The 20,951-nt window shown below is 46.2% G+C and overlaps 1 protein-coding gene across 2 annotated transcripts in view; it reads left to right on the top strand.

The window, feature by feature from the left end:
* The first annotated feature begins 7,721 nt into the window (after positions 1 to 7,721).
* Positions 7,722 to 20,951, top strand: part of LOC126519716 (nischarin-like) — a 187,035-nt gene continuing 173,805 nt past the window's right edge. For both annotated transcript variants that reach the window (XM_055065375.2, XM_055065374.2), the window contains exon 1: positions 7,722 to 8,088. In XM_055065375.2, coding sequence (XP_054921350.1) covers positions 8,002 to 8,088 — 87 coding nt within the window. In that variant the 5' untranslated portion in view covers positions 7,722 to 8,001. The remainder of the gene's footprint in view (positions 8,089 to 20,951) is intronic.

Genomic DNA, 20,951 nt, shown 5'->3' with positions numbered 1-20,951 from the left:
GGCTGTAGCAATATATACTTCTGCAATCCCCTCTGTGCGCCTATTACATTGCTCGTTGGTGAATGCCTTGGCATCGTGGAACTCCTCGACTCTTCGTCTTTGGTTGACGTCCCCGGAGACTCTTTTGATGTCGACTCCGGCCAGTCGTCTTCGATTTCCGTGCTTGAAGAGACGTCCAAGGATGCATTCTCAAGTGCCATCGCCGATACCCTCACACCTGCCGAACGCGCCGACCTTCTTGATCTCCTGCACCACTTTAGAAGTTCGTTCGACGTTTCACAACCTCACTTGGGCCGCACGTCGGAAGTGCAGCACTACATTGACACCGGTTCACATCAGTCGTTACGTCAACGACCCTACCGCGTCTCGGCCGAAGAGCGTCGTGTCATTACCACCCAAGTCGAAGATATGCTGCGCCATGACGTTATTCAACCTTCGCGCAGTCCCTGGGCATCGCCTGTCGTTCTCGTTCGCAAGAAGGACGGGTCTATTCGCTTTTGCGTCGACTACCGTCGGCTAAATAAGGTAACGCGCAAAGACGTCTATCCTTTGCCGCGCATCGACGACGCCCTCGACAGTCTTCAGGGAGCAGAATTCTTCTCGTCCCTTGACTTGCGTTCGGGGTACTGGCAGGTACCGATGGCTGCAGCCGATCGCCAGAAAACCACATTCATTACGCCTGACGGCTTATATGAATTTAACGTAATGCCGTTCGGGCTTTGTAACGCCCCTGCCACTTTTGAACGACTCATGGACAACACGCTGCATGGCCTCAAGTGGTCCATATGTCTGTGTTACCTCGACGATGTTGTGGTTTTCTCGCCTGATTTTCCGACTCACCTGCTCCGCCTCAGACTTGTTTTGACCTGTCTAACGAACGCTGGCCTCCAACTCAACCTCAAGAAGTGCCGCTTCGCCGCGCGAGAGCTCACCATTTTAGGCCACGTTGTGTCCAAGCACGGCGTTCTACCCGATCCTGCAAAACTTCGAGCAGTCGCTGAGTTTCCGAAGCCTCAGACCATCAAAGAACTTCGGAGCTTTGTGGGCCTATGCTCATATTTCCGGCGCTTTGTTCGGAATTTCGCATCGATCATGGCGCCATTGACTCAGCTTCTGCGCGGTGACACCACCCTCTCCTCCTGGTCCCCTGCATGTGACTCCGCCTTTGCTACGCTGCGTCTTCTCACCTCCCCACCTATTCTTCGCCATTTCGACCCGTCGGCTGCAACTGAGGTACACACAGATGCCAGCGGGGTCGGTCTCGGCGCCGTCCTCGCCCAACGAAAGTCAGGCTACCCCGAATACGTAGTCGCCTATGCGAGTCGCACGCTGACGAAGCCTGAGGCCAATTACAGCGTGACCGAAAAAGAGTGCTTGGCCTTAGTATGGGCACTTGGCAAGTTCCGACCATACCTGTACGGGCGCCCATTCGACTTGGTCACAGATCACCACGCGCTTTGTTGGCTTGCCAACTTGAAAGATCCCACTGGCCGCCTAGCCCGTTGGGCATTACGCATCCAGGAGTACGATATTCGCGTCGTATACCGCAGTGGGCGAACACACTCCGACGCCGACGCCCTGTCTCGTTCACCTTTACCTCCAGACTCGGCCTGCGAAACAACTTCCGCACACTCCATCTCATCTCTCGACATGGACTCCTTTGCCACCACACAACGTCGTGACCCGTGGATCGCTTCTCTTTTCGACTATCTTTCTGGATCATCGACCATCCCTGTATCCCGAACCCTCCGACGCCAAGCAGTTCATTTTGCCATTCGTGACCAGCTGCTCCACTGACGCAATTACTCTCCTGAAGGCCGTCGGTGGCTTCTGGTGATTCCCCGCAGCTTAAGGTCACAAATATATGCCGCTTTCCACAACGATCCACAGTGTGGCCACGCCGGAGTCTTCAAGACGTACGAACGAATTCGCCACCGCTACTACTGGCGCGGCATGTACAATTTTGTACAAAAGTTTGTTCGGTGCTGTCTTGACTGTCAACGCCGCAAATCGCCGCCTTTACGCCCGTCTGGTGCCTTGCAGCCGCTCCCGTGCCCTGCCACACCCTACGATCGCGTCGGCATCGACCTATACGGCCCGCTTCCTATGACGCCAGACGGCAATCGGTGGATCGTAGTTGCTGTTGACCACTTGACACGCTACACCGAAACTGCTGCTTTACCAAGTGCTACGGCACGGGATGTAGCCTTTTTCGTTCTACATCGCTTCGTGCTTCGACACGGCGCACCTAGAGAACTCCTCAGCGATCGAGGTCGCGCCTTCCTCTCTGAAGTCGTCAAAAATTTGCTCTCGGAATGCCGTATTATTCATCGGAAAAAGCACGGCATACCATCCCCAGACTAACGGACTCACAGAGCGATTTAACCGCACACTTGGTGACATGCTGTTGATGTACGTGGCATCTGATCATGGTAACTGGGACCGCATCCTTCCATTCATCACGTTCGCGTACAACACCGCGATCCAGGCCACTACGGGATTTTCACCTTTCTTCCTCCTGTATGGCCGCCAGCCTACGCATACCACCGACACGCTCCTTCCATACCGTTCTGACACCTCCGAGTGTCTACCTGTGTCCGACGTCGCCCGACAGGCCGAAGAATGCCGCCAGCTAGCGCGCTCCTTTACGGCCGAGCAACAGCAGCGCCAGAAAGAAAACCGCACCGACACGCTTCCGAACACCACCTACGCTCCAGGCGTTCTTGTATGGTTGTCTGTGCCTTTCCAGACTCCGGGGCTTTCCTCGAAACTCGTTCCAAAATTCGAAGGGCCTTACCGAGTCTTGGAGCAAACATCTCCGGTGAATTTTCTAATTGAGCCACTGTCACCACCTGAAGACTTGCGCCGGCGTGGACGTGACATTGTCCACGTCTCGCGTCTCAAGCCCTACCACGACCCTCTGCCTCCTGATTCTTAAGGCGCCAGGATGGCTCTTTTTGTCCGGGGGGAGATTGTGAAGAAGAAGACGCGCCTCGCGGCACAGACACATTGCCAACGCGCGGCTCGGCTCCGCTCGCGCTGTTGATTACTGTCGCCTTTTTTTGGACAGTGCTTCGGGCTGTCTCGCCGTTCCCGGTCGCTGCGCTTTTGCCTTAGGAGCCGGCAATAAACCTCTTCTCAGTGTGTGTAAATTGGGAGTCTATGTCGCTGTGCAGGCTGCAGGAGCAAATGCTTGCTTCGAGAGACTGCTTCCCAGTGCAACCGACCAGGCCGCAATATTAAAAAAAGATAACACTGCAACCGTAACCAAGTGACATAACAGCAAAATTAAACCGCAATTAGTCACCGCATGAGGTTCAGACAATACATTATACATTGGCTACGAACCATCTTACAGGCATAATGCTTGCCTTTGTCGCATGTGGTGGTGTGGTAACGTGCAACAACCAGTGGTACAAACATTGGACAGAGCCTCGCGCCTATTTGAACCAACAGTTGCCATTGAAGATGAGCAACTTCCATTGCGAAGCAATCAGGTGATGCAGGCATCTGCTGCCACAACCAACACAGCGGCATGGACTACCCGGCATTTTAGCGTTAACTCCTTTCCAACCTGCACATTTATTTTCTTTCGAGGGCCGCTAATGTGTGGCTCACACTTTGTGTCCCACTTTGGACAAGTCGCTTTTGTGGGCATCACCTTCCGCAGCCATTCTTGCGGGCCTTTCCACCCATACGGCTATCAACTTCATACACTTCGAACCTTGTAAGCGCATATGCTGGTCTCCGTTTTGAGCAAATCATGGCCGAGGTAGGCCACAAGCACAATTTGCCCATGGCTGCAGCAGGCAAGAACGAACGGGGAGCACCAGTTACGGTGTGTGTATACTGGGAGTCTATGTTGCTTTGAGGACTGCAGGAGCAAATGCTTACCTCGAGGGTCTGCTTACCAATTCAACTGACCAGGCACCCACATCTGAGAAACGTAACACAGTTACCACAACCAAGTGGGGCAGCAAAACCAGATTCTGCAATGAATCACTTCAGTGTAGCTTGCGCAAAGACCCAGGCTATCGAGGAAGAAGAGCAATCATCAACGAGACTAGGAATATGGAAAATGAGAAAGCTTGCATTCAAGAGAGAAGCCACTCTGCTATGCAGGCATTGAAGGCTAAAAACATCAAGAAAAGTAAAATGGTGCATAGCACATGGTGCATAGGTTAATGCAAGACACATGCCGATGCTGCATCAGCTATTTCAGGAGAGGAATTGTGCATGACAACATACACTAGAAAACACTGCTACAGATATGTTAGGCTACTAGAGAGTGACTGGTATTAAGTATCAGCGAAGAATCGGTTGACCTTTATGTTTGGATGAGGATGAATGATCTCTAACAAAAATGGGCAATGAAAAAGCTTGCATTTATAGAAGAAAAAATACACTTGGCACAAATGGAATTGACATGGCTAGGAAGCTGATTAAGGGCAAACTGACGGAATTCGATCTTTTGGCCAGCGTCGTCCGTGCTTGGTCGGAGGATGCTGCAGGTGTATCTGAAGACGAAGACATTCTAGAAAGTCCTTTTTGAGTTACCTGGATGACTCAGCCAAATGTCCGTGCTGGTGTCATGGTGGCTGAAGCTCTTTTCAGTCTTAACACAGTCCTCTGCAGACTTGATATCTCATCCATATTCTTCTGCATGCGCTTCTTTGTTCGTGGTGTAAAAGCCTTGCAAATTCGGCTCCAGCCCCTTCCTGTTGGTGCAGATAGGAGCTCCTGCGATGACCAAGAGGTGCTTGGCATAGACTCTGTTAGGGCAGAACGGTGACACATGAGATACAGCATTGATTAGCCAAACTCATGTGTGTTTTCTTTTATGTTCAAACCAATTATACTGAACCATAAATATGAACACACATTCATACCTGCTGCAAACAGCAAGCCAATATAGCATATATCAAACATATTTATTTCTGAACCACGTGTTGTTTACCTTGTAGTAGTAGCCAACGTCCACACAACGACCTTGTTGTAGCAGGCAGCAGCTTCTGTTTAGTGCATGGAGTGTGTTGCTTTATACTGGTGCCGTCCTCATTACTGCATGTCTGAAACAGAAATTTTGACTGAATCAGAAATTGAAAAAAGCAAAATTTTGCAATATGAAATGCAAAAAGGTGTGACATATATATTGTAATGGTTTGCGACCACAGAACACATGCAAATGTACACTGTCTGTTCTAGGGTGCTTAAGCAGCATGTTAAATAAATATTACTATTGTCCATAAGATTGATGTCTGCCTAACTACAATGCATGTCAACAGCTCAATTATTATTAAGATCACAAATGAGAACATTTGTGTGTTCATTTATACACTATAAGAGATCACACTGCTGGTTCCACAAGCAAATGCATGAAAGTCATGAAGCTATTAGAACTGATGCATTATTTTTCTGCACGAACGTGATGCACCGCTTCACTACTGCGAAAATAAATGCCCTGCGGTAAACCAAACTGAACAGCAAGAACATTTGGAACCAACAAGTACGAAATATGGGTGAATTATCATGCTTGCAACTGTTTAATACATTAAGCTAGATTGGTCATCCACAGATTGAATGCTCGAATAAACAATACAATCGTCCGCAAAAAAGCGGCACCGCACGGAAAATTTGCAAGCCAGGTCATTTAGGTAGATAAGAAAAAGAAGTCGCCCTAAAACCGAGCCCTGTGGAATGCCCGAAAGTACAGAGGCGAGCGACGAATTCGAAGCACCTATGCTGACAAATTGTTTTCGATGCGTCAAGTACGAATCAAGCCAACGCAAAATTTGTTCGCTGCGTATGATGCTGTTTAGCTGTATCATCATTTTCTTGTGTGAAACCCGATCGAAGGCTTTCTCGAAATCTAAAAAAAGAATGTCTACTTGCCCACCTTGATCCAAGATTGCCAGTATTTCGTTGGTCATATGAAGTAACTGCATAGTGGTTGAAAAGCCACGCCTGAATCCGTGCTGACTCTCGCTAAAGAAGACATTATTTTCTAAAAACGAACTTAAATGCTTAGAAATAAAGTGTTCCATAACCTTAGAAGCGGTGCAGAGTAGGGAGATCGTATGTTTGAATCCTCGCAGCACAATGAGAACTTTATTTGCAATATTCTAGCAAGAAATTCGGGAATTCCAGTGACAACACCAGTAGACATCAGAACAACCAGGGGAGTTAGCCCATAGCAGCTATTCCTGTAAAAAATAAGACTGGCATAAGCACAAGAATTGAGATGGGCATACTACTTGCCTTTGTTCTGGTAGTGGTCCACTACTTTGGTGCTACAGTTAATGATCTCCACTGTCACTGGACATAATAAGAGTTCTTAAATTATACACTCGCGCACCCGCCGCCTCTCAGGTCGCCTAAGCGGACATACTATGCTGGCTGATAGTTGTGACGTCAGCCTGCAGATAAAACACGAGCACACTTCTTTGGCTGTCATCCCGCACTTATAACAAAAGTCATGTGACTAGTGCTTCTGTATATATTGCACATCATCGGAATAAACGGGGTATTCCCTTTATCACCGCCCTACGATGCGTGTCTGACAATAGTGGCCCCCTCCCACTTTTAGTATGCTTCACCGCGTAACTAAAATGTACTGCGGCGAAGAAGCTGTACATTTGTATTGAGTGAATAAACAAATGGTTTTTACAACAGTACATAAATAAACGCGCACCATGCATATCATTCTACCACACGGTTGAGCGTCGCAACATACGGTAGCTGATTCACACAGGCCGTGTAGCTCACTTATCAGTCGTAAAGGCTATTATGGGTAATTCAAAATTTCAGACACACATATGTGTTTATGTTTACGTTCGCACTTCTTGCGTAATAAGACTCCCAGAACTTCCACAACAGAAAGTAATTTACAACACACAAGCGCAAAGAACACTATATGTCCCGTTTTCAACTCGGCCGTCATGCAAATGACATATAGCGCGGAAAAACGTGAACATGCTGTGTGTTAGCGTCGTAAACTTCATACTAGGCAAGGAGCTAGCACACGACAGTCCCGCGACAGGCGCTAATGAGACCAAGACGGGACATGTCTGTGAACGCGCAAACGGAGCCCCTAAGCCACTCAGCTCCTCCGTCACCCCCGCTGCACGGCTGCACCACTCGTTTCAAGCACAGCACACCAAACACACATTCAGCGCTGAACAGTGGGCGGTCGACGCAGTTGCATTTACATGACTTGCAGCGAGCAGCACATCCCTCGATGTCCGTTAAGCAAAGTCGGACACGGCGACGCCACATCGCGGTTCGCAGAACTTCGCTGCCGAGGCGCTAGGCCACTTCGACATTTCAATTGTCACCACCGCCGGGTTCTCAAGAAAGCACGGATCACACAACGCAGATTCTGTAGTGCCAGAGCTCATCGAGGCCAAAGCCGCATTGCCGCACCGGCACTACTCACGGCTTTCCGCCAAGTAACGCAGAACCTACAACCAACACACCAGCAACGCACGCACGATTACATGAGCAATGTTGAACAACGCGCCTGAACGCGCGGTCCAGAGAACGATCACGCAGAGGACGAACACGCCACGGCGTCGCTCGGCGCCAGCATCGCGCCTTCTCAAAAATCCCTAAACGATGCTGTCCCTAGGCACCTAGGATCAGGTCACGTGAGGGATTTTTGTTCGACATTTAAACGCACGCTTATTTTTTCTTGTTCACGCATGCGCAGGAGCTTGGAGCAATCCAAAACCGCTGTTTTCACAGGTCCCAGCCTGGCATTCAGCACGGCGCCAGCACAACAGCTTGTCAGGGCCGGTCAGAGCCATGAACAGCATTGGAGGACCAAACATTTGCATGGTTTAGATGGCGTACCATTGGTGGTTGTGCTCACGTGCTACTGTTTTCGTCTAAAGCCTTGTGCAGCGCTGTCTGCCGATTGTCATCCGCTGCCCACCGATCCGCTGCCCACCGGGCGCAAACAATCCGCACGCCGGCGCGTCAGCAGACGTCTGTGTGCAAAGCATGGCACTGTACCAACCTGTCCAGTCCTGGATGAAGGCATCTGAAGCTGTCAAAATCATTGGCACCGAACAAGGCGATGGGTTCACGGTGAGTTCAGATCTCATTGCAACGTTGTGGGTGGAAAACGAAACCGCTCGCCGGCGATGAACCCGTTCTCCCTCATAGGTACATTTTTCAAAATACGCCAAATATTGCCCGAGTGACGGCGGGTGCGTGCTCAACAAGCCGAAAGCGTGCGAACGTTGCCTCCCGGTCGTAGTGCGCGCGTGCTCAAGCGGGGAGCGCGCAGTCCGCCAGGCGTAAAGGGGCGGAGGGCATCATTCTAGATGACACGGCCCAGTCGCACACGTAAAGCCACCGCGACCACAGAGCGCCTCGCCGACTAAACTTGGTGAATGTGGAATACAAAATGTGCCGTGAGAGTTTTTCAGAATTTCTCCCGGCGCGCTCTTTTCATAGGCTGCTTGAGAGCACGTGACAAACTGTCGGCGGGAATCCGTTCTTTTCTTACTCATTCATTTCCCGTCATGCTTAATGTCGGGGAGCCGCTGCCAGTGAAATAAATTTGAAGACAACCTTTTTTTCATTTAGCTGTGAGCAAAACTGGTTCTGGCTGCAACCTTAGAGGTTGCCGTTTGTCCCCAGGCAGTTGCGTGATAATCATATCGGAACTCAACTGAGTTCAACATAATGTGGTGTTTAATGCAGATGTAACGAAGGAATAGCCACGTGTACCTACATTAATAAGCATGTCTGCTACCCCAATAGGAAACTGAAGCAGGCATTGTAGAAGCAGTACAACTGCGCCCTGTAATGTTTAAATAATTCGAACGGTAAACACAAACACAGGAAGTGTCAAGATTTTCATCAATGCAGTTTGGCTGCAAGTATAGTAGGGCACATTTTGTCTAATGGGATGGACTGATGAGCTAGTTGGTATAAATTTTGTACGTTATTGCACATCTAGAACATGCAAGAAGACAGTAGTATTGCTGGGTCACTGTCTTTTCTATAGTCTTGCATGTTCTGTTTGTAAAGCTTCATCTTATCCTCAGCGGCCTTGAACAACCACAGGCAGCATCAACTGGTACTTCCCCCGCAGGGGTGTCTGCATCGGCAGGTGTTTGGTGTGTTTTGACTCCACAGAGCTGAGCCCATGAGGGTTGGACCCTCCCACATCACATGTAGCCGTGTGCGGCTTAGCCATATCTGGTGAAAAGGGAATCCAGGGGGGTTGAGGCAATGCTGAGTGCTTGGGTCTTTATGACCCCTCGGTGGAGGCAACACACCCCTTTGTCCTCGTCTTCACATAGATGGCACCCCCGGGCTAACCCATCCGGGAGAAATTGATAGTTGCCTTTTAGATGTAGCAGTAGAGCCTAAACATTAGTTGTCTTTTCCTATCCTTTCTGATCTTATCTTCATGATTAATAAAGGGAAAATCAGACATCCACCTGTTCGTAGCAATTGCTACAAAGGAAAGCCAGGGTTTCCTTCGTAGCACTCGCTACAAACAGGTGGATGTCTGATTTTCCCTTTATTCATTACTTCTCTCCAGACCTTGCGGGTTTCCGCAAAACTATTACGTCATCTTCCTCTCACTTCCAATCTTTCATGTATTCTCCTCTCTTCCTTTTACTTCTGGTTTTCTAGGCAGTGAGGGTTAACCTGGTGTAATGCGTTGAACCTTGGGTATTTTATATTGGATTATAGTAGCTACGTACAGCTGGCGTCAGCATTTCCTTTGGATTTCGTAGTGTCCCCTTGTTGGGCTTCGTGATGGGCATAGCTGTCGAAATCAAATAAATTCTCTATGGCTGAAACGTCATTCCCCCCAATTCCTGATTGTCCTCTTTCCAAAAGAGAAAGCACTGAAGCAGCCTTCCAACTGGTAAGCCAGCGCAAAGGAATGTTCCCACGCTTCCGTGTTATACAAAGTAAAGATCCTGAAAAGACTGTCAGAACTACTTCACGTTTCACTATGGCTAAGGTCTAACTGAAACACTAGGTACTGGCTACGAAGTGTCGAAAATGAGCAGCGGCGACCTCCTCCTTAAGGTGCGCGATACTGAACAACACAGTAAACTATTGAAGCTTGTAGCATTTGGTAATGTGCCAATAACTATGACCCCACATTGATCACTCAACACAAGTAAAGGAGTAATCTCCGATGTCGATCTCTTGAGCCTGAGCAAGGAAGAGCTCCTGGAGGGCTCGAAAGAACACCATGTGATTCAACTACAAAGGATACAGACCAGGTGGGACAACCAAGATATTCCATCAAAGCATCTGATCCTCGCCTTTGCGTCGGCAATGCTACCGGAAGCCCTAGAAACAGGATGCACCAAAATTCAAGTCAGATTTTGCATTCCAAATCCCCGAAGGTGTTTGGAGGTGTCAGAGATATGCCGAGGCTGACTGCCGTGTGGAAATTGTGGTGAACATGAACATGCATCCGACAACTGTAGTGGCATGCTCCCCTGTCCCAACTATGGTGGTGGACACTACGCAGCATACTCTCGAACTTGCCTCACATGGAAAAAAAGAGACATACCGTATTTACTTGCATAATGATCGCACTCTCGTAATGATCGCACCCCTGAATTTGGTCGTCAAAATTTGATTTTTTTTCTTTCCCATGTAATGATCGCACCCTGAACTTGCCGCAGCAATATGTCGTGTGCCAAGTCTAGCTTGTGCAAGTCTAGCTTGTGCCAAGTCTGCCAAGACGTTTGAGCTCGGCTTCCTCCTTAGAGTATTTGTCGAGGGATCAAATACATGAATAACTGCATTGTCATTGCCAAAGATGCTGCAAACCAATTCTTGGATGCTGCGCACTGTCAAGACAAGTAAAATATGTATTTTTTTATAAAAGAATATATTTGTATGTCCTAAAATTTCTGCCAGGAATAACTGATATCCATGCTTCCATGTTTTTTTTTGCCTATTTAATAAGCAAAGAAAAACCATGCAAACCTTAGTTCGAAACTAGCAAAGCAATGCATGCCGCTGATATGAGAAATGTAAAGGCCATGAAATGAGCAAGTTGAGGACAAATATTTTAATGAAACTTCTTCATTCAAGAACCTTGTTTACATTTTTGTACATATGCAACGACCAGGGAAAAAATCTCAATGACGCTGTCCTTCGTTCCAATGTATTGCGCAGGAGCAGCTTTCACTGGTTATGTATTGTAATTGCACTGAAATTATGTCGCAACAGAGATTACATATAAAAAGCAGGAGTTCTGCAAATATACATTAGAAATGCGAAGGTACAATGGAATATGCAAATGCGAAGATAAAGCTTGATAAAGAGCAAAAAAGTGTTACTGAAAACAAAGTTCACTGCATGCATCCACAAAACCTCGCAACAAGATATTTGAATATGCGTATAAGTCTCCAATAAATCTACGTATTTAAGCAAAAGTAACTGTATACAGGGTGTTTCAGCTAACTTTAGCCAGAGTTTGAAAATATGCCAATGCACTCTAAGACGACGCGACCAAATGCAGGTTGCTCACTTTTGTATGTAGTGTGTCATGCTATTTGTATTTTGCCCAATTAGATATTTAGTCAAGGTTAATTAAGCAACTTCAGAAGTAACAAAGCTGGGGAAAAAAGTCAAATGAGAAGGTTGCAGAGTGATTTGCAAAATGTCCGAATAAACAGTTTCTGTCTTTCTGTTTATTAAGTATTAGTGTATTTCACCTTACTTATGATGCCCGCGAAATACAAAACACCACGTGACATGCCCGCTTGCGCGTCGTGATTGCCCTGCTCCGAAACTTTCCGCACACAAACAGCCATAGACGCGCTGCCGCTTAAAAAGTGATGGGGCAGCGATGTAGGCGTTGGCTGTGCCATTTACGCCAGCGATGTGCTCCACTTGCGAAAGTTCATTATAGCGATAAGGAGACGCAGTGGTTATCGCTTGTGCTGCCGGAGCAACAGGTCCGTCATTTCGTGATAGCTGTAAGCAAATGGAACATCCCTAAATAAAAAAAAGTTAGTTTTCAGAAGGCTGAAAATGGTAGAATAAGAGTATCCTAAATGGCCAGATGCAGTCTTTCACTGAGTTTACGTTTATTTTTCATGCACTTTCACAGCAAGTGCTTGAAGAAGTCACCTTCTGCAGTGATGCAACACTGGGATCTTCTGAAAGGCCTGCTGTCACTATTTTGAGCACCGTCAGTGAAATGCTGTGGCATCAGTTATCTTCTCCTGTAAGGCTTCTGGAGTTGTCGTTTCCAACATGTATACATGATCCTTAATATAGCCCCACAAGAAAAAGTCATGAGGGTTGAGGTCGGGTGACCTTGCCAGCCACAGGACAGGCCCGTTTCTCCCTACACATTGCCCTGGGAAGGTAACATGAAGCCATGCTCGTACTTGACTGCAGCTGTGGGCTGGGGCCCCATTGTGTTGATACCACATTGCGTCAAGCCGGGCTAATGGCATGTTGCAGCATAAGTCTTCCACCGGCCTTCTGAGGAACTCGCCTACATACCTCTTGCCGGTCAGTATTGTTAAAAAACGCCGGGCCAATGACTGTGCTGTCATATATTCCGCACCGAACGTTAAAAGACCACTGGTATTGGTGGCGGGATCTTCCTAGCCAGTGGGGATTTTGATCACTCCAATAGTGTGCGTTGTGAATATTTACTTTGCAATTTCGGGAAAAGTTCACCTCGTCGGTCCAGAGTACCTTGGTGAGAAAGTCAGAATCCTGCTCCTCCTGAATCAAAATCAAATTCGCAAGGTCGACTCTCTTTTGTAGATCCTTTGACTCCAGGCATTGATGCAACTGCAGATGATAGGGGTGCAGTCCAGCCGTTTTCAAAATCCTACAGGCACTTCAATTGGACATACAGAGCTGTGCACGCGCGCTGTGCGTGCTAGCATGTGGATTAGCCATCATGAAAGACAAAACGGTGGAGCGAACCTCATTATTTATGACTCAAGCTCTCTGCCTCTTTCTTGTGAACCTGCCGCTTTGCTTCACCGACCCGTAGGTGTCGAATACTGTCATCGGGCTCGGTTGCATGCCCATGTGCCAGCTTCGAAATATTAGGGCAATAGGGCAATCGCACTATTTGCGTTTTCCCTGCCCGGTCATACGGCCACTATTCTAGTGCACTGGTCTATTGCCACTAGGAAAGACTGTTTTTCTTACTCCTGTAGCCTTTTCCTTAAACTCTGCAAAATCCACCTGGATGACTTCAAATGGTATGTCAGAATGTCGAGGTAGCACCATCTCGTCTGCTCTCTGAAGTTACTTTACTTTATGGACTTGACATTGATGCAAAACTGGACGTACCGCTGGACGTCGTCTTTCATGTGTTTCCACCGGAAATGCTGAAGAATCTTGCAATTACTTCGCCAGAACCCGTCGTGTCCGCCGGAGTCTGGGGAGTCGCGATACAGTTCCAAGATTCGAGGTGCCATTCTTTCCGGGACTACGAACTTTCCATCGTGGAGCTCCAGTTCTTCAGTTCCCTCCCACAGCAGAGTAAAGTCAAGTGTCAAGTGAAGTTTATTTCCAACACCGAGTCGGAGGTTCTTGGGTGAAAAGATGTCGCAGATATCTTGAGAGTGCCCAAGGACCCATTAAATAGCAGCAGGCAGATTGCAAAAATAATAATCTGAAATGCTGTAGGCATGAAATATAATTAACGCAACGCAACACTTTTAGTGCACAACATAACTGCATATAATACAGATGTCACAAAATCTTTGTAAACACTTGTGCAGAGGCAAAAAATAATTTTATACATCCAAATGAAATATATATCAAGATAGCAAAAGAAAGATGTTGTTCGAGTGGTTCTTACATGTTTAAAAGCATATTTCGCACGGTTCTTGAATTTATATTCTGGTTGTTCGAATTTGGTACAAGTTAATAATTTGTTCAGTATTGCTGGTATCTGGTATTAAAGAAGACATTCTCCGTAGCTTGTACGGGAAAAAGGAACTGGTATGGATTGATTTCAGAGAGAGTATTGCGGGGAGCTATCAAATGAATGCTCATAAAGCTGCTTTTAGGCTTCCTTCGTTCCTGAGGGCATGTTCAGTTCTATCCATATTATAGTTCCTTATGTCAGCTGTCTTACGCTTGTTGATTAACTTCGAAAGTTCTGCCAGTTCTATTCCAGCTGTAGGGTTAGAGGCTTTCATACATTGGCGTTTCTTGATCAGATGTACTAGAAAGTATGTCCCTAAGGATGGACAGCTGGGCTAGTTGGTTGTGATTAGCATTACGAAACATCGTTCCAGTGCACAATTGAACACGGAACATACTGAACATACTAAACAGGAATACTGAACATACTGAACAGGCAAGACTTGGAGGTTGTTGGAGATGGTGGAAATCCGTTGCATCTCCCACCGCCAGGTGTGCTGATATACCCTCACCCGACTCCCTCTATACCCTTGTGAGTTCTTGGGGAGGGGATGTTCCAAATGCAACCACTCATTCCTCAAAGGAGAAGCCAGGAGACACAGCAGGGGACCAACAAGCATAGAAGCAGCTGGAATTGGTGTCTTCCAAGAATCACGGACGAGAACACCAAGTGAAGATGGGCACCAAAGGTCGCAGCACTAAGCACAAGTGGATACCTCCACTTCTTGCTAATCGGCCTGTGCATCAAGCATCCTGGAAGCCAGCGTTTCTTGTTGGGATGCCTCAAAGCATTTGGTCTGTTTTTGTTATCAATGTGCGTGGGAGTGCATTTGCACTGGAATGTCTCGGAGGTCAGTAAGGCTTAGGCGTGCATGTGTGCTTGGACGCTAGGCAGTCCATAGCACCTAAGAAGTTAGACCTGGGTGGAACCCACTTACACTTCTGCCCAACGTGGGTCTTCTGGTATGGTGAGAATTTTGGAGCTGCAACAATATCTCGCTTGCACATTACTAGCTTCCAACAAACATGATGGCAAGCCCTGGGTATAATTTCTGGGACCTCATGTGCCTAGCAGACATAGGCGACTGAGGTGTGAAAGACTCGTCCCTGGCCAAGTCTGCCGTGCTAGCAGAACTGTAAACATGGTTTGCAAGATTCTCGCTAGCTCTACGAGAGCTGCTGCTAATGTGGTGAACCCACATGCAACCAACCTGAATGTCGTCTGCGCAGCCACACAAAATGGCGATTTGCTTGCTTTTCTCGAGCCACTTTCACCAAATGGCAAACATGCTGATACTGGTTGGAGAAGATGGGGAGGCTGAAGGTCCACTACTTGTCCCATCGTGTGTATTGCACGGGGTGAGGAATTCACTGCCTGTCGCGCATTCATCTCGGCTGGACAAATGTACCACTCGAAATGGCATTCAGCAGAGAAAAGCTTCTTAGCACTCGGTAGGGGGGACTCGTACTGTGTATAGGAAGAGGCTCACCAGTCTTCAAAAGAGACTGAGCCTGAAAATTTTTAGAAGAATGTGCATACTATAACTGCTAGTATTGCAGTCCACGCGATGTCTAGTGCAGCTAGCATTTCGGTGAGTAAGCTGGAGAGTTTCCTGCTGGATGCTGATAAAGCTTTGTTGAAGCTAGGCAAAGCCAGGCAAAGGACTGAAATTAATGCTTCAAAGCCGTCATCCTGCAACAACTATGGCCACAGGTATGGCTACTGCAGCGGAGTGCCTCATCCACTCGCCTTACTGTCCATCAGTAGCCATGAAATGCGAAAAGTGCAACACAAGGACCCGCGTCTGTGGTTTATGCTTACATATGTGGAAACTTTCCATCGAAGGATATCTCAATGCTCCAGCAGTAAACTTCAAGTGCTCTTTCTTCACACTGTCCCAGCATCGAGCTCAGGCTCTACTCTGTATCAGGCATGTGGAAGTCATCGTCAATGGCAAGCTGTGGATACTGACACCTGTGTTATTGAGATCCCTGTCACTTCTACCAGGGTTTCAGAGGACCTTTAACAGGTGAAATGCTAACATAACTAATAGATACAGCACTCCAGGTGGTTGGAAAACTTCATGTAGCTTTGTCAGAAGTAAAAAAAACTCTGAGCAAGCCACTTATATTGTGAAACATCTCTAGTACCCTCGCCTTGGATTTCTTGCTATAGGAAGGCCTGACATTGTGAAGTTTCTCTGCACTATAGGACACATTGAGGAACGCTATGCAGAAGCTCCCAGTAGACTGGGTCTGTTGCCGGGCAAGGTGTAGAATTCGTTTGGACCCCATAGCTATGCTTTATTCAGCAACCATGACTAGATAGATTCCCTTACCACTACAAAAATTAATGACACAAGAGATCAGCAAAATGTTGGAGCAAGGTCTCTTATGTTGCATTGAAGGCCCTACGGATCTATGTGCTGGGGTTGTTTCTATGGTGGAGCCATCAGAAGGAGTCTGAATATGCATAGATATCGCTCACCTGAATTCATCAGCCCTCTGGGAACGTGAGGCTTATGCATGTGAATAGGCAAGGATGAAAGGAAGACATGACACAGACGCTATGTGTGTGTCACACAGTGCTTGTGTGTTACGTCTTCCTTTCGTCCTTGCCCTTTCACGTGCTATACACCTCACAATGTCATACCAACAAGCCCAAATCACTGCATTACAGCTCTGGGAACAGTTTCCTCTACCATCAGTGGCACAAGCACTCGCTCCGATGTGAAACCAGTGTTTTCTAAACTTGATGCTAACTTAGGCTCTCGTCAAGTTCCTCTCTCACTGGCATGCCAAGAGCTGACGGCATTCATTACGCTGATTGATTTTTCACTTCACAAGGCTGCTGTCTGGCATTATGTCAGCACCAGAACACTTCCGAAATTGCGTGTCTGAAACTTTTCTAGTAGGCATAGCTTAAGTTGTGAAATTGCTGTCGTAGGAATGTACTGACAGCTCTGGCAGCTGCTTAGCTGTCGTAACTATAGTGAAAGTAGTAAATCATTATACACGTTGCCAAGTGGGAAATTTTCCATGTGCTGCCGGCTGCAATGACTACAATAAAGGTGTTGTTTCTGTCCTTCAATATAAGTTCGTCACTGGAGAAGTTGTGCAATTCAGTGTGCCCGTGAGAACTTTTTCATGCCGTGAATTCATAAAACATGCAGTTAAGTCTGTGTTTATCTTTTTAATGGGGATACTTGTAATGTAGGAAAATTGTAGCTGTGACGTTGCTTACTAAGGACATACAGAAACCTTATGAAATTGATAGTTTGACACATTGGTGCAAAGCAGTACATATTTGTCCTTGCTACATTCATTTGGATCAAGTTGAGTTTTCAAACTGAAGCAGTAAACAGGAGCGTTGGATGTGACATAAAGATTGTGTTGGGCAATAAAAATTAATGAAAAATAAAAATAATTAAAATAAAAACTAAGCCCTGCCTGCTGCACCTAAGTATTGCAGGCTGCCAAATTAGAAAGATAAATGAAAAGGACTGTAGTCAAATAATTTTGTGTTGTAAAAAAAAGGGGCAGTCTACCACCAGGGAAACCACAGCCAAGGGAACGGATAGTTGCAGGATTTATTGAAAAATGATGCATAAATTACAATAATACATAATAAGTGATAATGTCTTGACTTACAAAGTTCTTTTTTTTGCATGCAGACTTATACAATATCTAATCTTCTTTCTTGAGATTTCCTTGACTTACAGTCATTGATTTTGATGTCTTCTGTTGATGTCTTCTTTTGTGCTTCATGACGTCTTCTTCAAGGAACATGCACAATTTTTTCCCCCTCTACCAGTTTCCACAGCCTGCAGAAGCCCTTACAATAATATATCTTACCTTCAGATATTTGAGCAAAAATTGAATAGAATAATGATCGAAAACATACTTTTTCTTTGCCTCTTATTTTTCCCGTTCATTCCAGTCTGTGGATATATGCATTTTTGTTTTTATTTTTCTCTTTTCTTCTTAAATTTGATTTCATTTCTTCCTTCTTTTTTTGTATTCTTTTTTAGTTTATTTAATTGATATATATTTTTTTCCCTTTTGTTTTTTGTGTGTCATTCATCTTTTCTTTTACATACTGTATTTCTTTTCTGGAGTTGATGGTCAATGACATATGCAAATATAAAATCTCAATGACAGATACCATGTTGCTAATAGGACTTTAGGAAGCAAAGAGTCTGGAGGAGTGATTGATGTGGTTTTTTTATATCTCGTGCTGCAGTATGTCAATTCCAGTTCGAGGGCGTCTGCATTTTGACCTTGTTAGGTCACATTTCTTTCAATTCCAATTTCATTGATTACGTGAAACGGGCAGTTTTAACATAATTTGCATTCTTATTTTCTATCGTGGTATCCAACTCTTACTTATGTGGAATTTATTTAATTACTGTGAGTTTTCCTTTTACACCAGTGGTAGCCGCAGCCGTCATACCGTTTCATTCAAGGAACTCAACAGTTTGTTGGTATTCTGACTTCGGTTGTAGCCATGACCATCATACCGATTCATGAAGAGCTCAACAGTTGTTGATATTGTTCTACTTCGGTGGTAGCCTTGGCCGTCATACCGAATATGTCAGATATTAATTTGCGTTCTTGTTTTCTTTTGTGGTATCCAACTTCTTACCGATATGGAATTTATTTGATTACTGTGAGTTTTCCTTTTACTCCAGTGGTAGCCGCAGCTGTCATACCGTTTCAAGGACCTCAACAGTTTGTTGGTATTCTGGCTTCGGTGGTAGCCATGGCCGTCATACCGATTCATGGAGAACTCAACAATTTTTGATATTGTTCTACTTCGGTGGTAGCCTTGGCCGTCATACCGAATATGTCAGATATTTATTTCCCTTTTTTTTTACTGCCTGAAAGACTGATGTGAGAGTTTGATGTGACAGCACATTGTTTCCGATTCTGAAGTATAGGCATGCGTGCCTTCAAATGGTCGCAAGCAAAGATCTAATGCATGCCTAATTAAGTGTGCCAACATGTGTGCTCTTTGCATGCTGCTTTTTCACTAATCATAATTATATGCAAGATTAAATATCATGTGCGCAAACATTAGATGAGAAAACTAGCGCTCCTGATAACCCTAAATAAAAGACATTAAAAAAGATTATGCAGATCCCACGCACTGTGGGAATCGATGTAAGCGAACCTTCCTGTGCTGTTTGCTTTGATTGACGATAATTAGCAGTGATGTTGAAGGCGAATGTTTAATTTCTTCGTTTGTCCAACACAAGAGTGGTGAGTTGATGTTAAACATTACCTTGCGTGCACCACTGCTGTTTGCGTAGCACACAAAACACAAAGGGAGAGGTGTTTGCTTGAGGCGTTTTGTGTGCCATATTTCATAACCTCTGAGAGGGCTGAGCATTATCATTGCCTGACATGGCACATTGAATCGTGGCAGGAGCAATAAACTTGAATTGGATTATGGGGCTGTGTGTGTCAAAACCACAATCTCATTATGAAGCAGGCTGTAGTGGCACACTCAGGATAAATTTTGGCACCATGGTGTTCAACATGTCTCAAAATCAAAGTGTGCGAACGTTTTTTATTTGGCCCCCTTCGAAATGTGGCTGTCTTGGTCCAATCTGCGACTTTGAGCAATGCCATAGCCACAACGCTATCGCGGCGGGCACAGAAGTGTTTACTTCATGTGCGACCGCTTCCATTGTGTCGCCTAGACCCTGCGGTGCACTTCAATTAATGTGGCTCTGCTTCTGCACGCCCTGCGTAAGTTGTCCGCTAGACATATTTGCAAGGTGTTATTTTTCAGAAATAGCAGAATTGCACCGTACTGTACCTTGATTTTCAGTTTATCTAGCGTTTCTTTGCCTTCTCGTGCCATCTTTTCCCTATGCCCCCCTTGTATTTGTATGGAAACTGTGAGCGAAGAGTGGCAAATCTGTTATTCACTCGCTTCACGACTGCTTCAGTTCTACCCATTCTCTGCCTCCTCTCTTCCTTCTATCGAGCTTCCCTCTGCACTTGCATGTTGGTAGACAGGTAAGCGCTTGCGGGGGGGTCACACATAATTGCAGCTGTCAAGAAGCTAATGTGGCGACGACCGGTAAGCTCCAGAGGGCATTGTGCACATTAGACGCGATGTGGTCCAAACGAGTTCCATGTGTCTTTTTTCTTCTCTGCCATGCTCCTTCCATGTATATACACGCTCTGAACAACCCCCTGACGCGATGTTCCAGACAACGGCAGCGGCGGCGGCGGCAGCAGCAGCCGCAGCCGCCTCCAGTGGGAAAGTTGAAATAATAAGGCAAAAAAAAAAAGATTTGCTTTAAAAAACTGCTGCTGACAGTGGGGTCAGCATAAATCATAAATGCGGCCTCCTGCATTGTGTGGAATGCAGCTTTCCTGCATAAACTTTGGAGCCCAAGATAAAATTGTGGCCATGTTGTCCCTGCAAACTTCTTAATCTCATCCACCCACTTAACTTTCTGCCGCCCCCTGCTACGCTGCCCTTCCCTTGGAATCCAGTCCGTAACCCTTAATGATCATCGGTTATCTTGCCTCCTCATTACATGTCCTGCCAATTTCTTTTTCTTGATTTCAACTAAGATGTCATTAACTCGCGTTCGTTCCCTGACCCAATCTGCTCTTTTCTTATCCTTTAACATTACACCTATCATTCTTTCCATAGCTCGTTGCGTCGTCCTCAATTTAAGTAGAATCCTTTTCGTAAGCGTCCACATTTCTGCCCCGTAGGTGAGCACTGGTAAGACACTGCTGTTATACACTTTCCTCTTGAGGGATAATGGCAACTTGCTGTTCATGATCTGGGAATGCCTGCCAAACGCACCCCAGCCCATTCTTAGTCTTCTGATTATTTCCGTCTCATGATCCGGATCCGCAGTCGCTACCTCTGCCCTGAGTAGATGTATTCCCTTACCTCTTCCAGTGCCTCGCTACCTATCGTAAACTGCTGTTCTCTTCCAAGACTGTTAAACATTACTTTAGTTTTCTGTAGATTATCCTTTAGACCCACCCTTCTGCTTTGCCTGTCCAGGTCAGTG

Source organism: Dermacentor andersoni, chromosome 10 (genome assembly GCF_023375885.2).
Source record: "Dermacentor andersoni chromosome 10, qqDerAnde1_hic_scaffold, whole genome shotgun sequence".
NCBI lineage: Eukaryota > Metazoa > Arthropoda > Arachnida > Ixodida > Ixodidae > Dermacentor > Dermacentor andersoni.
This window is presented reverse-complemented; position numbering and strand designations above follow the sequence as displayed.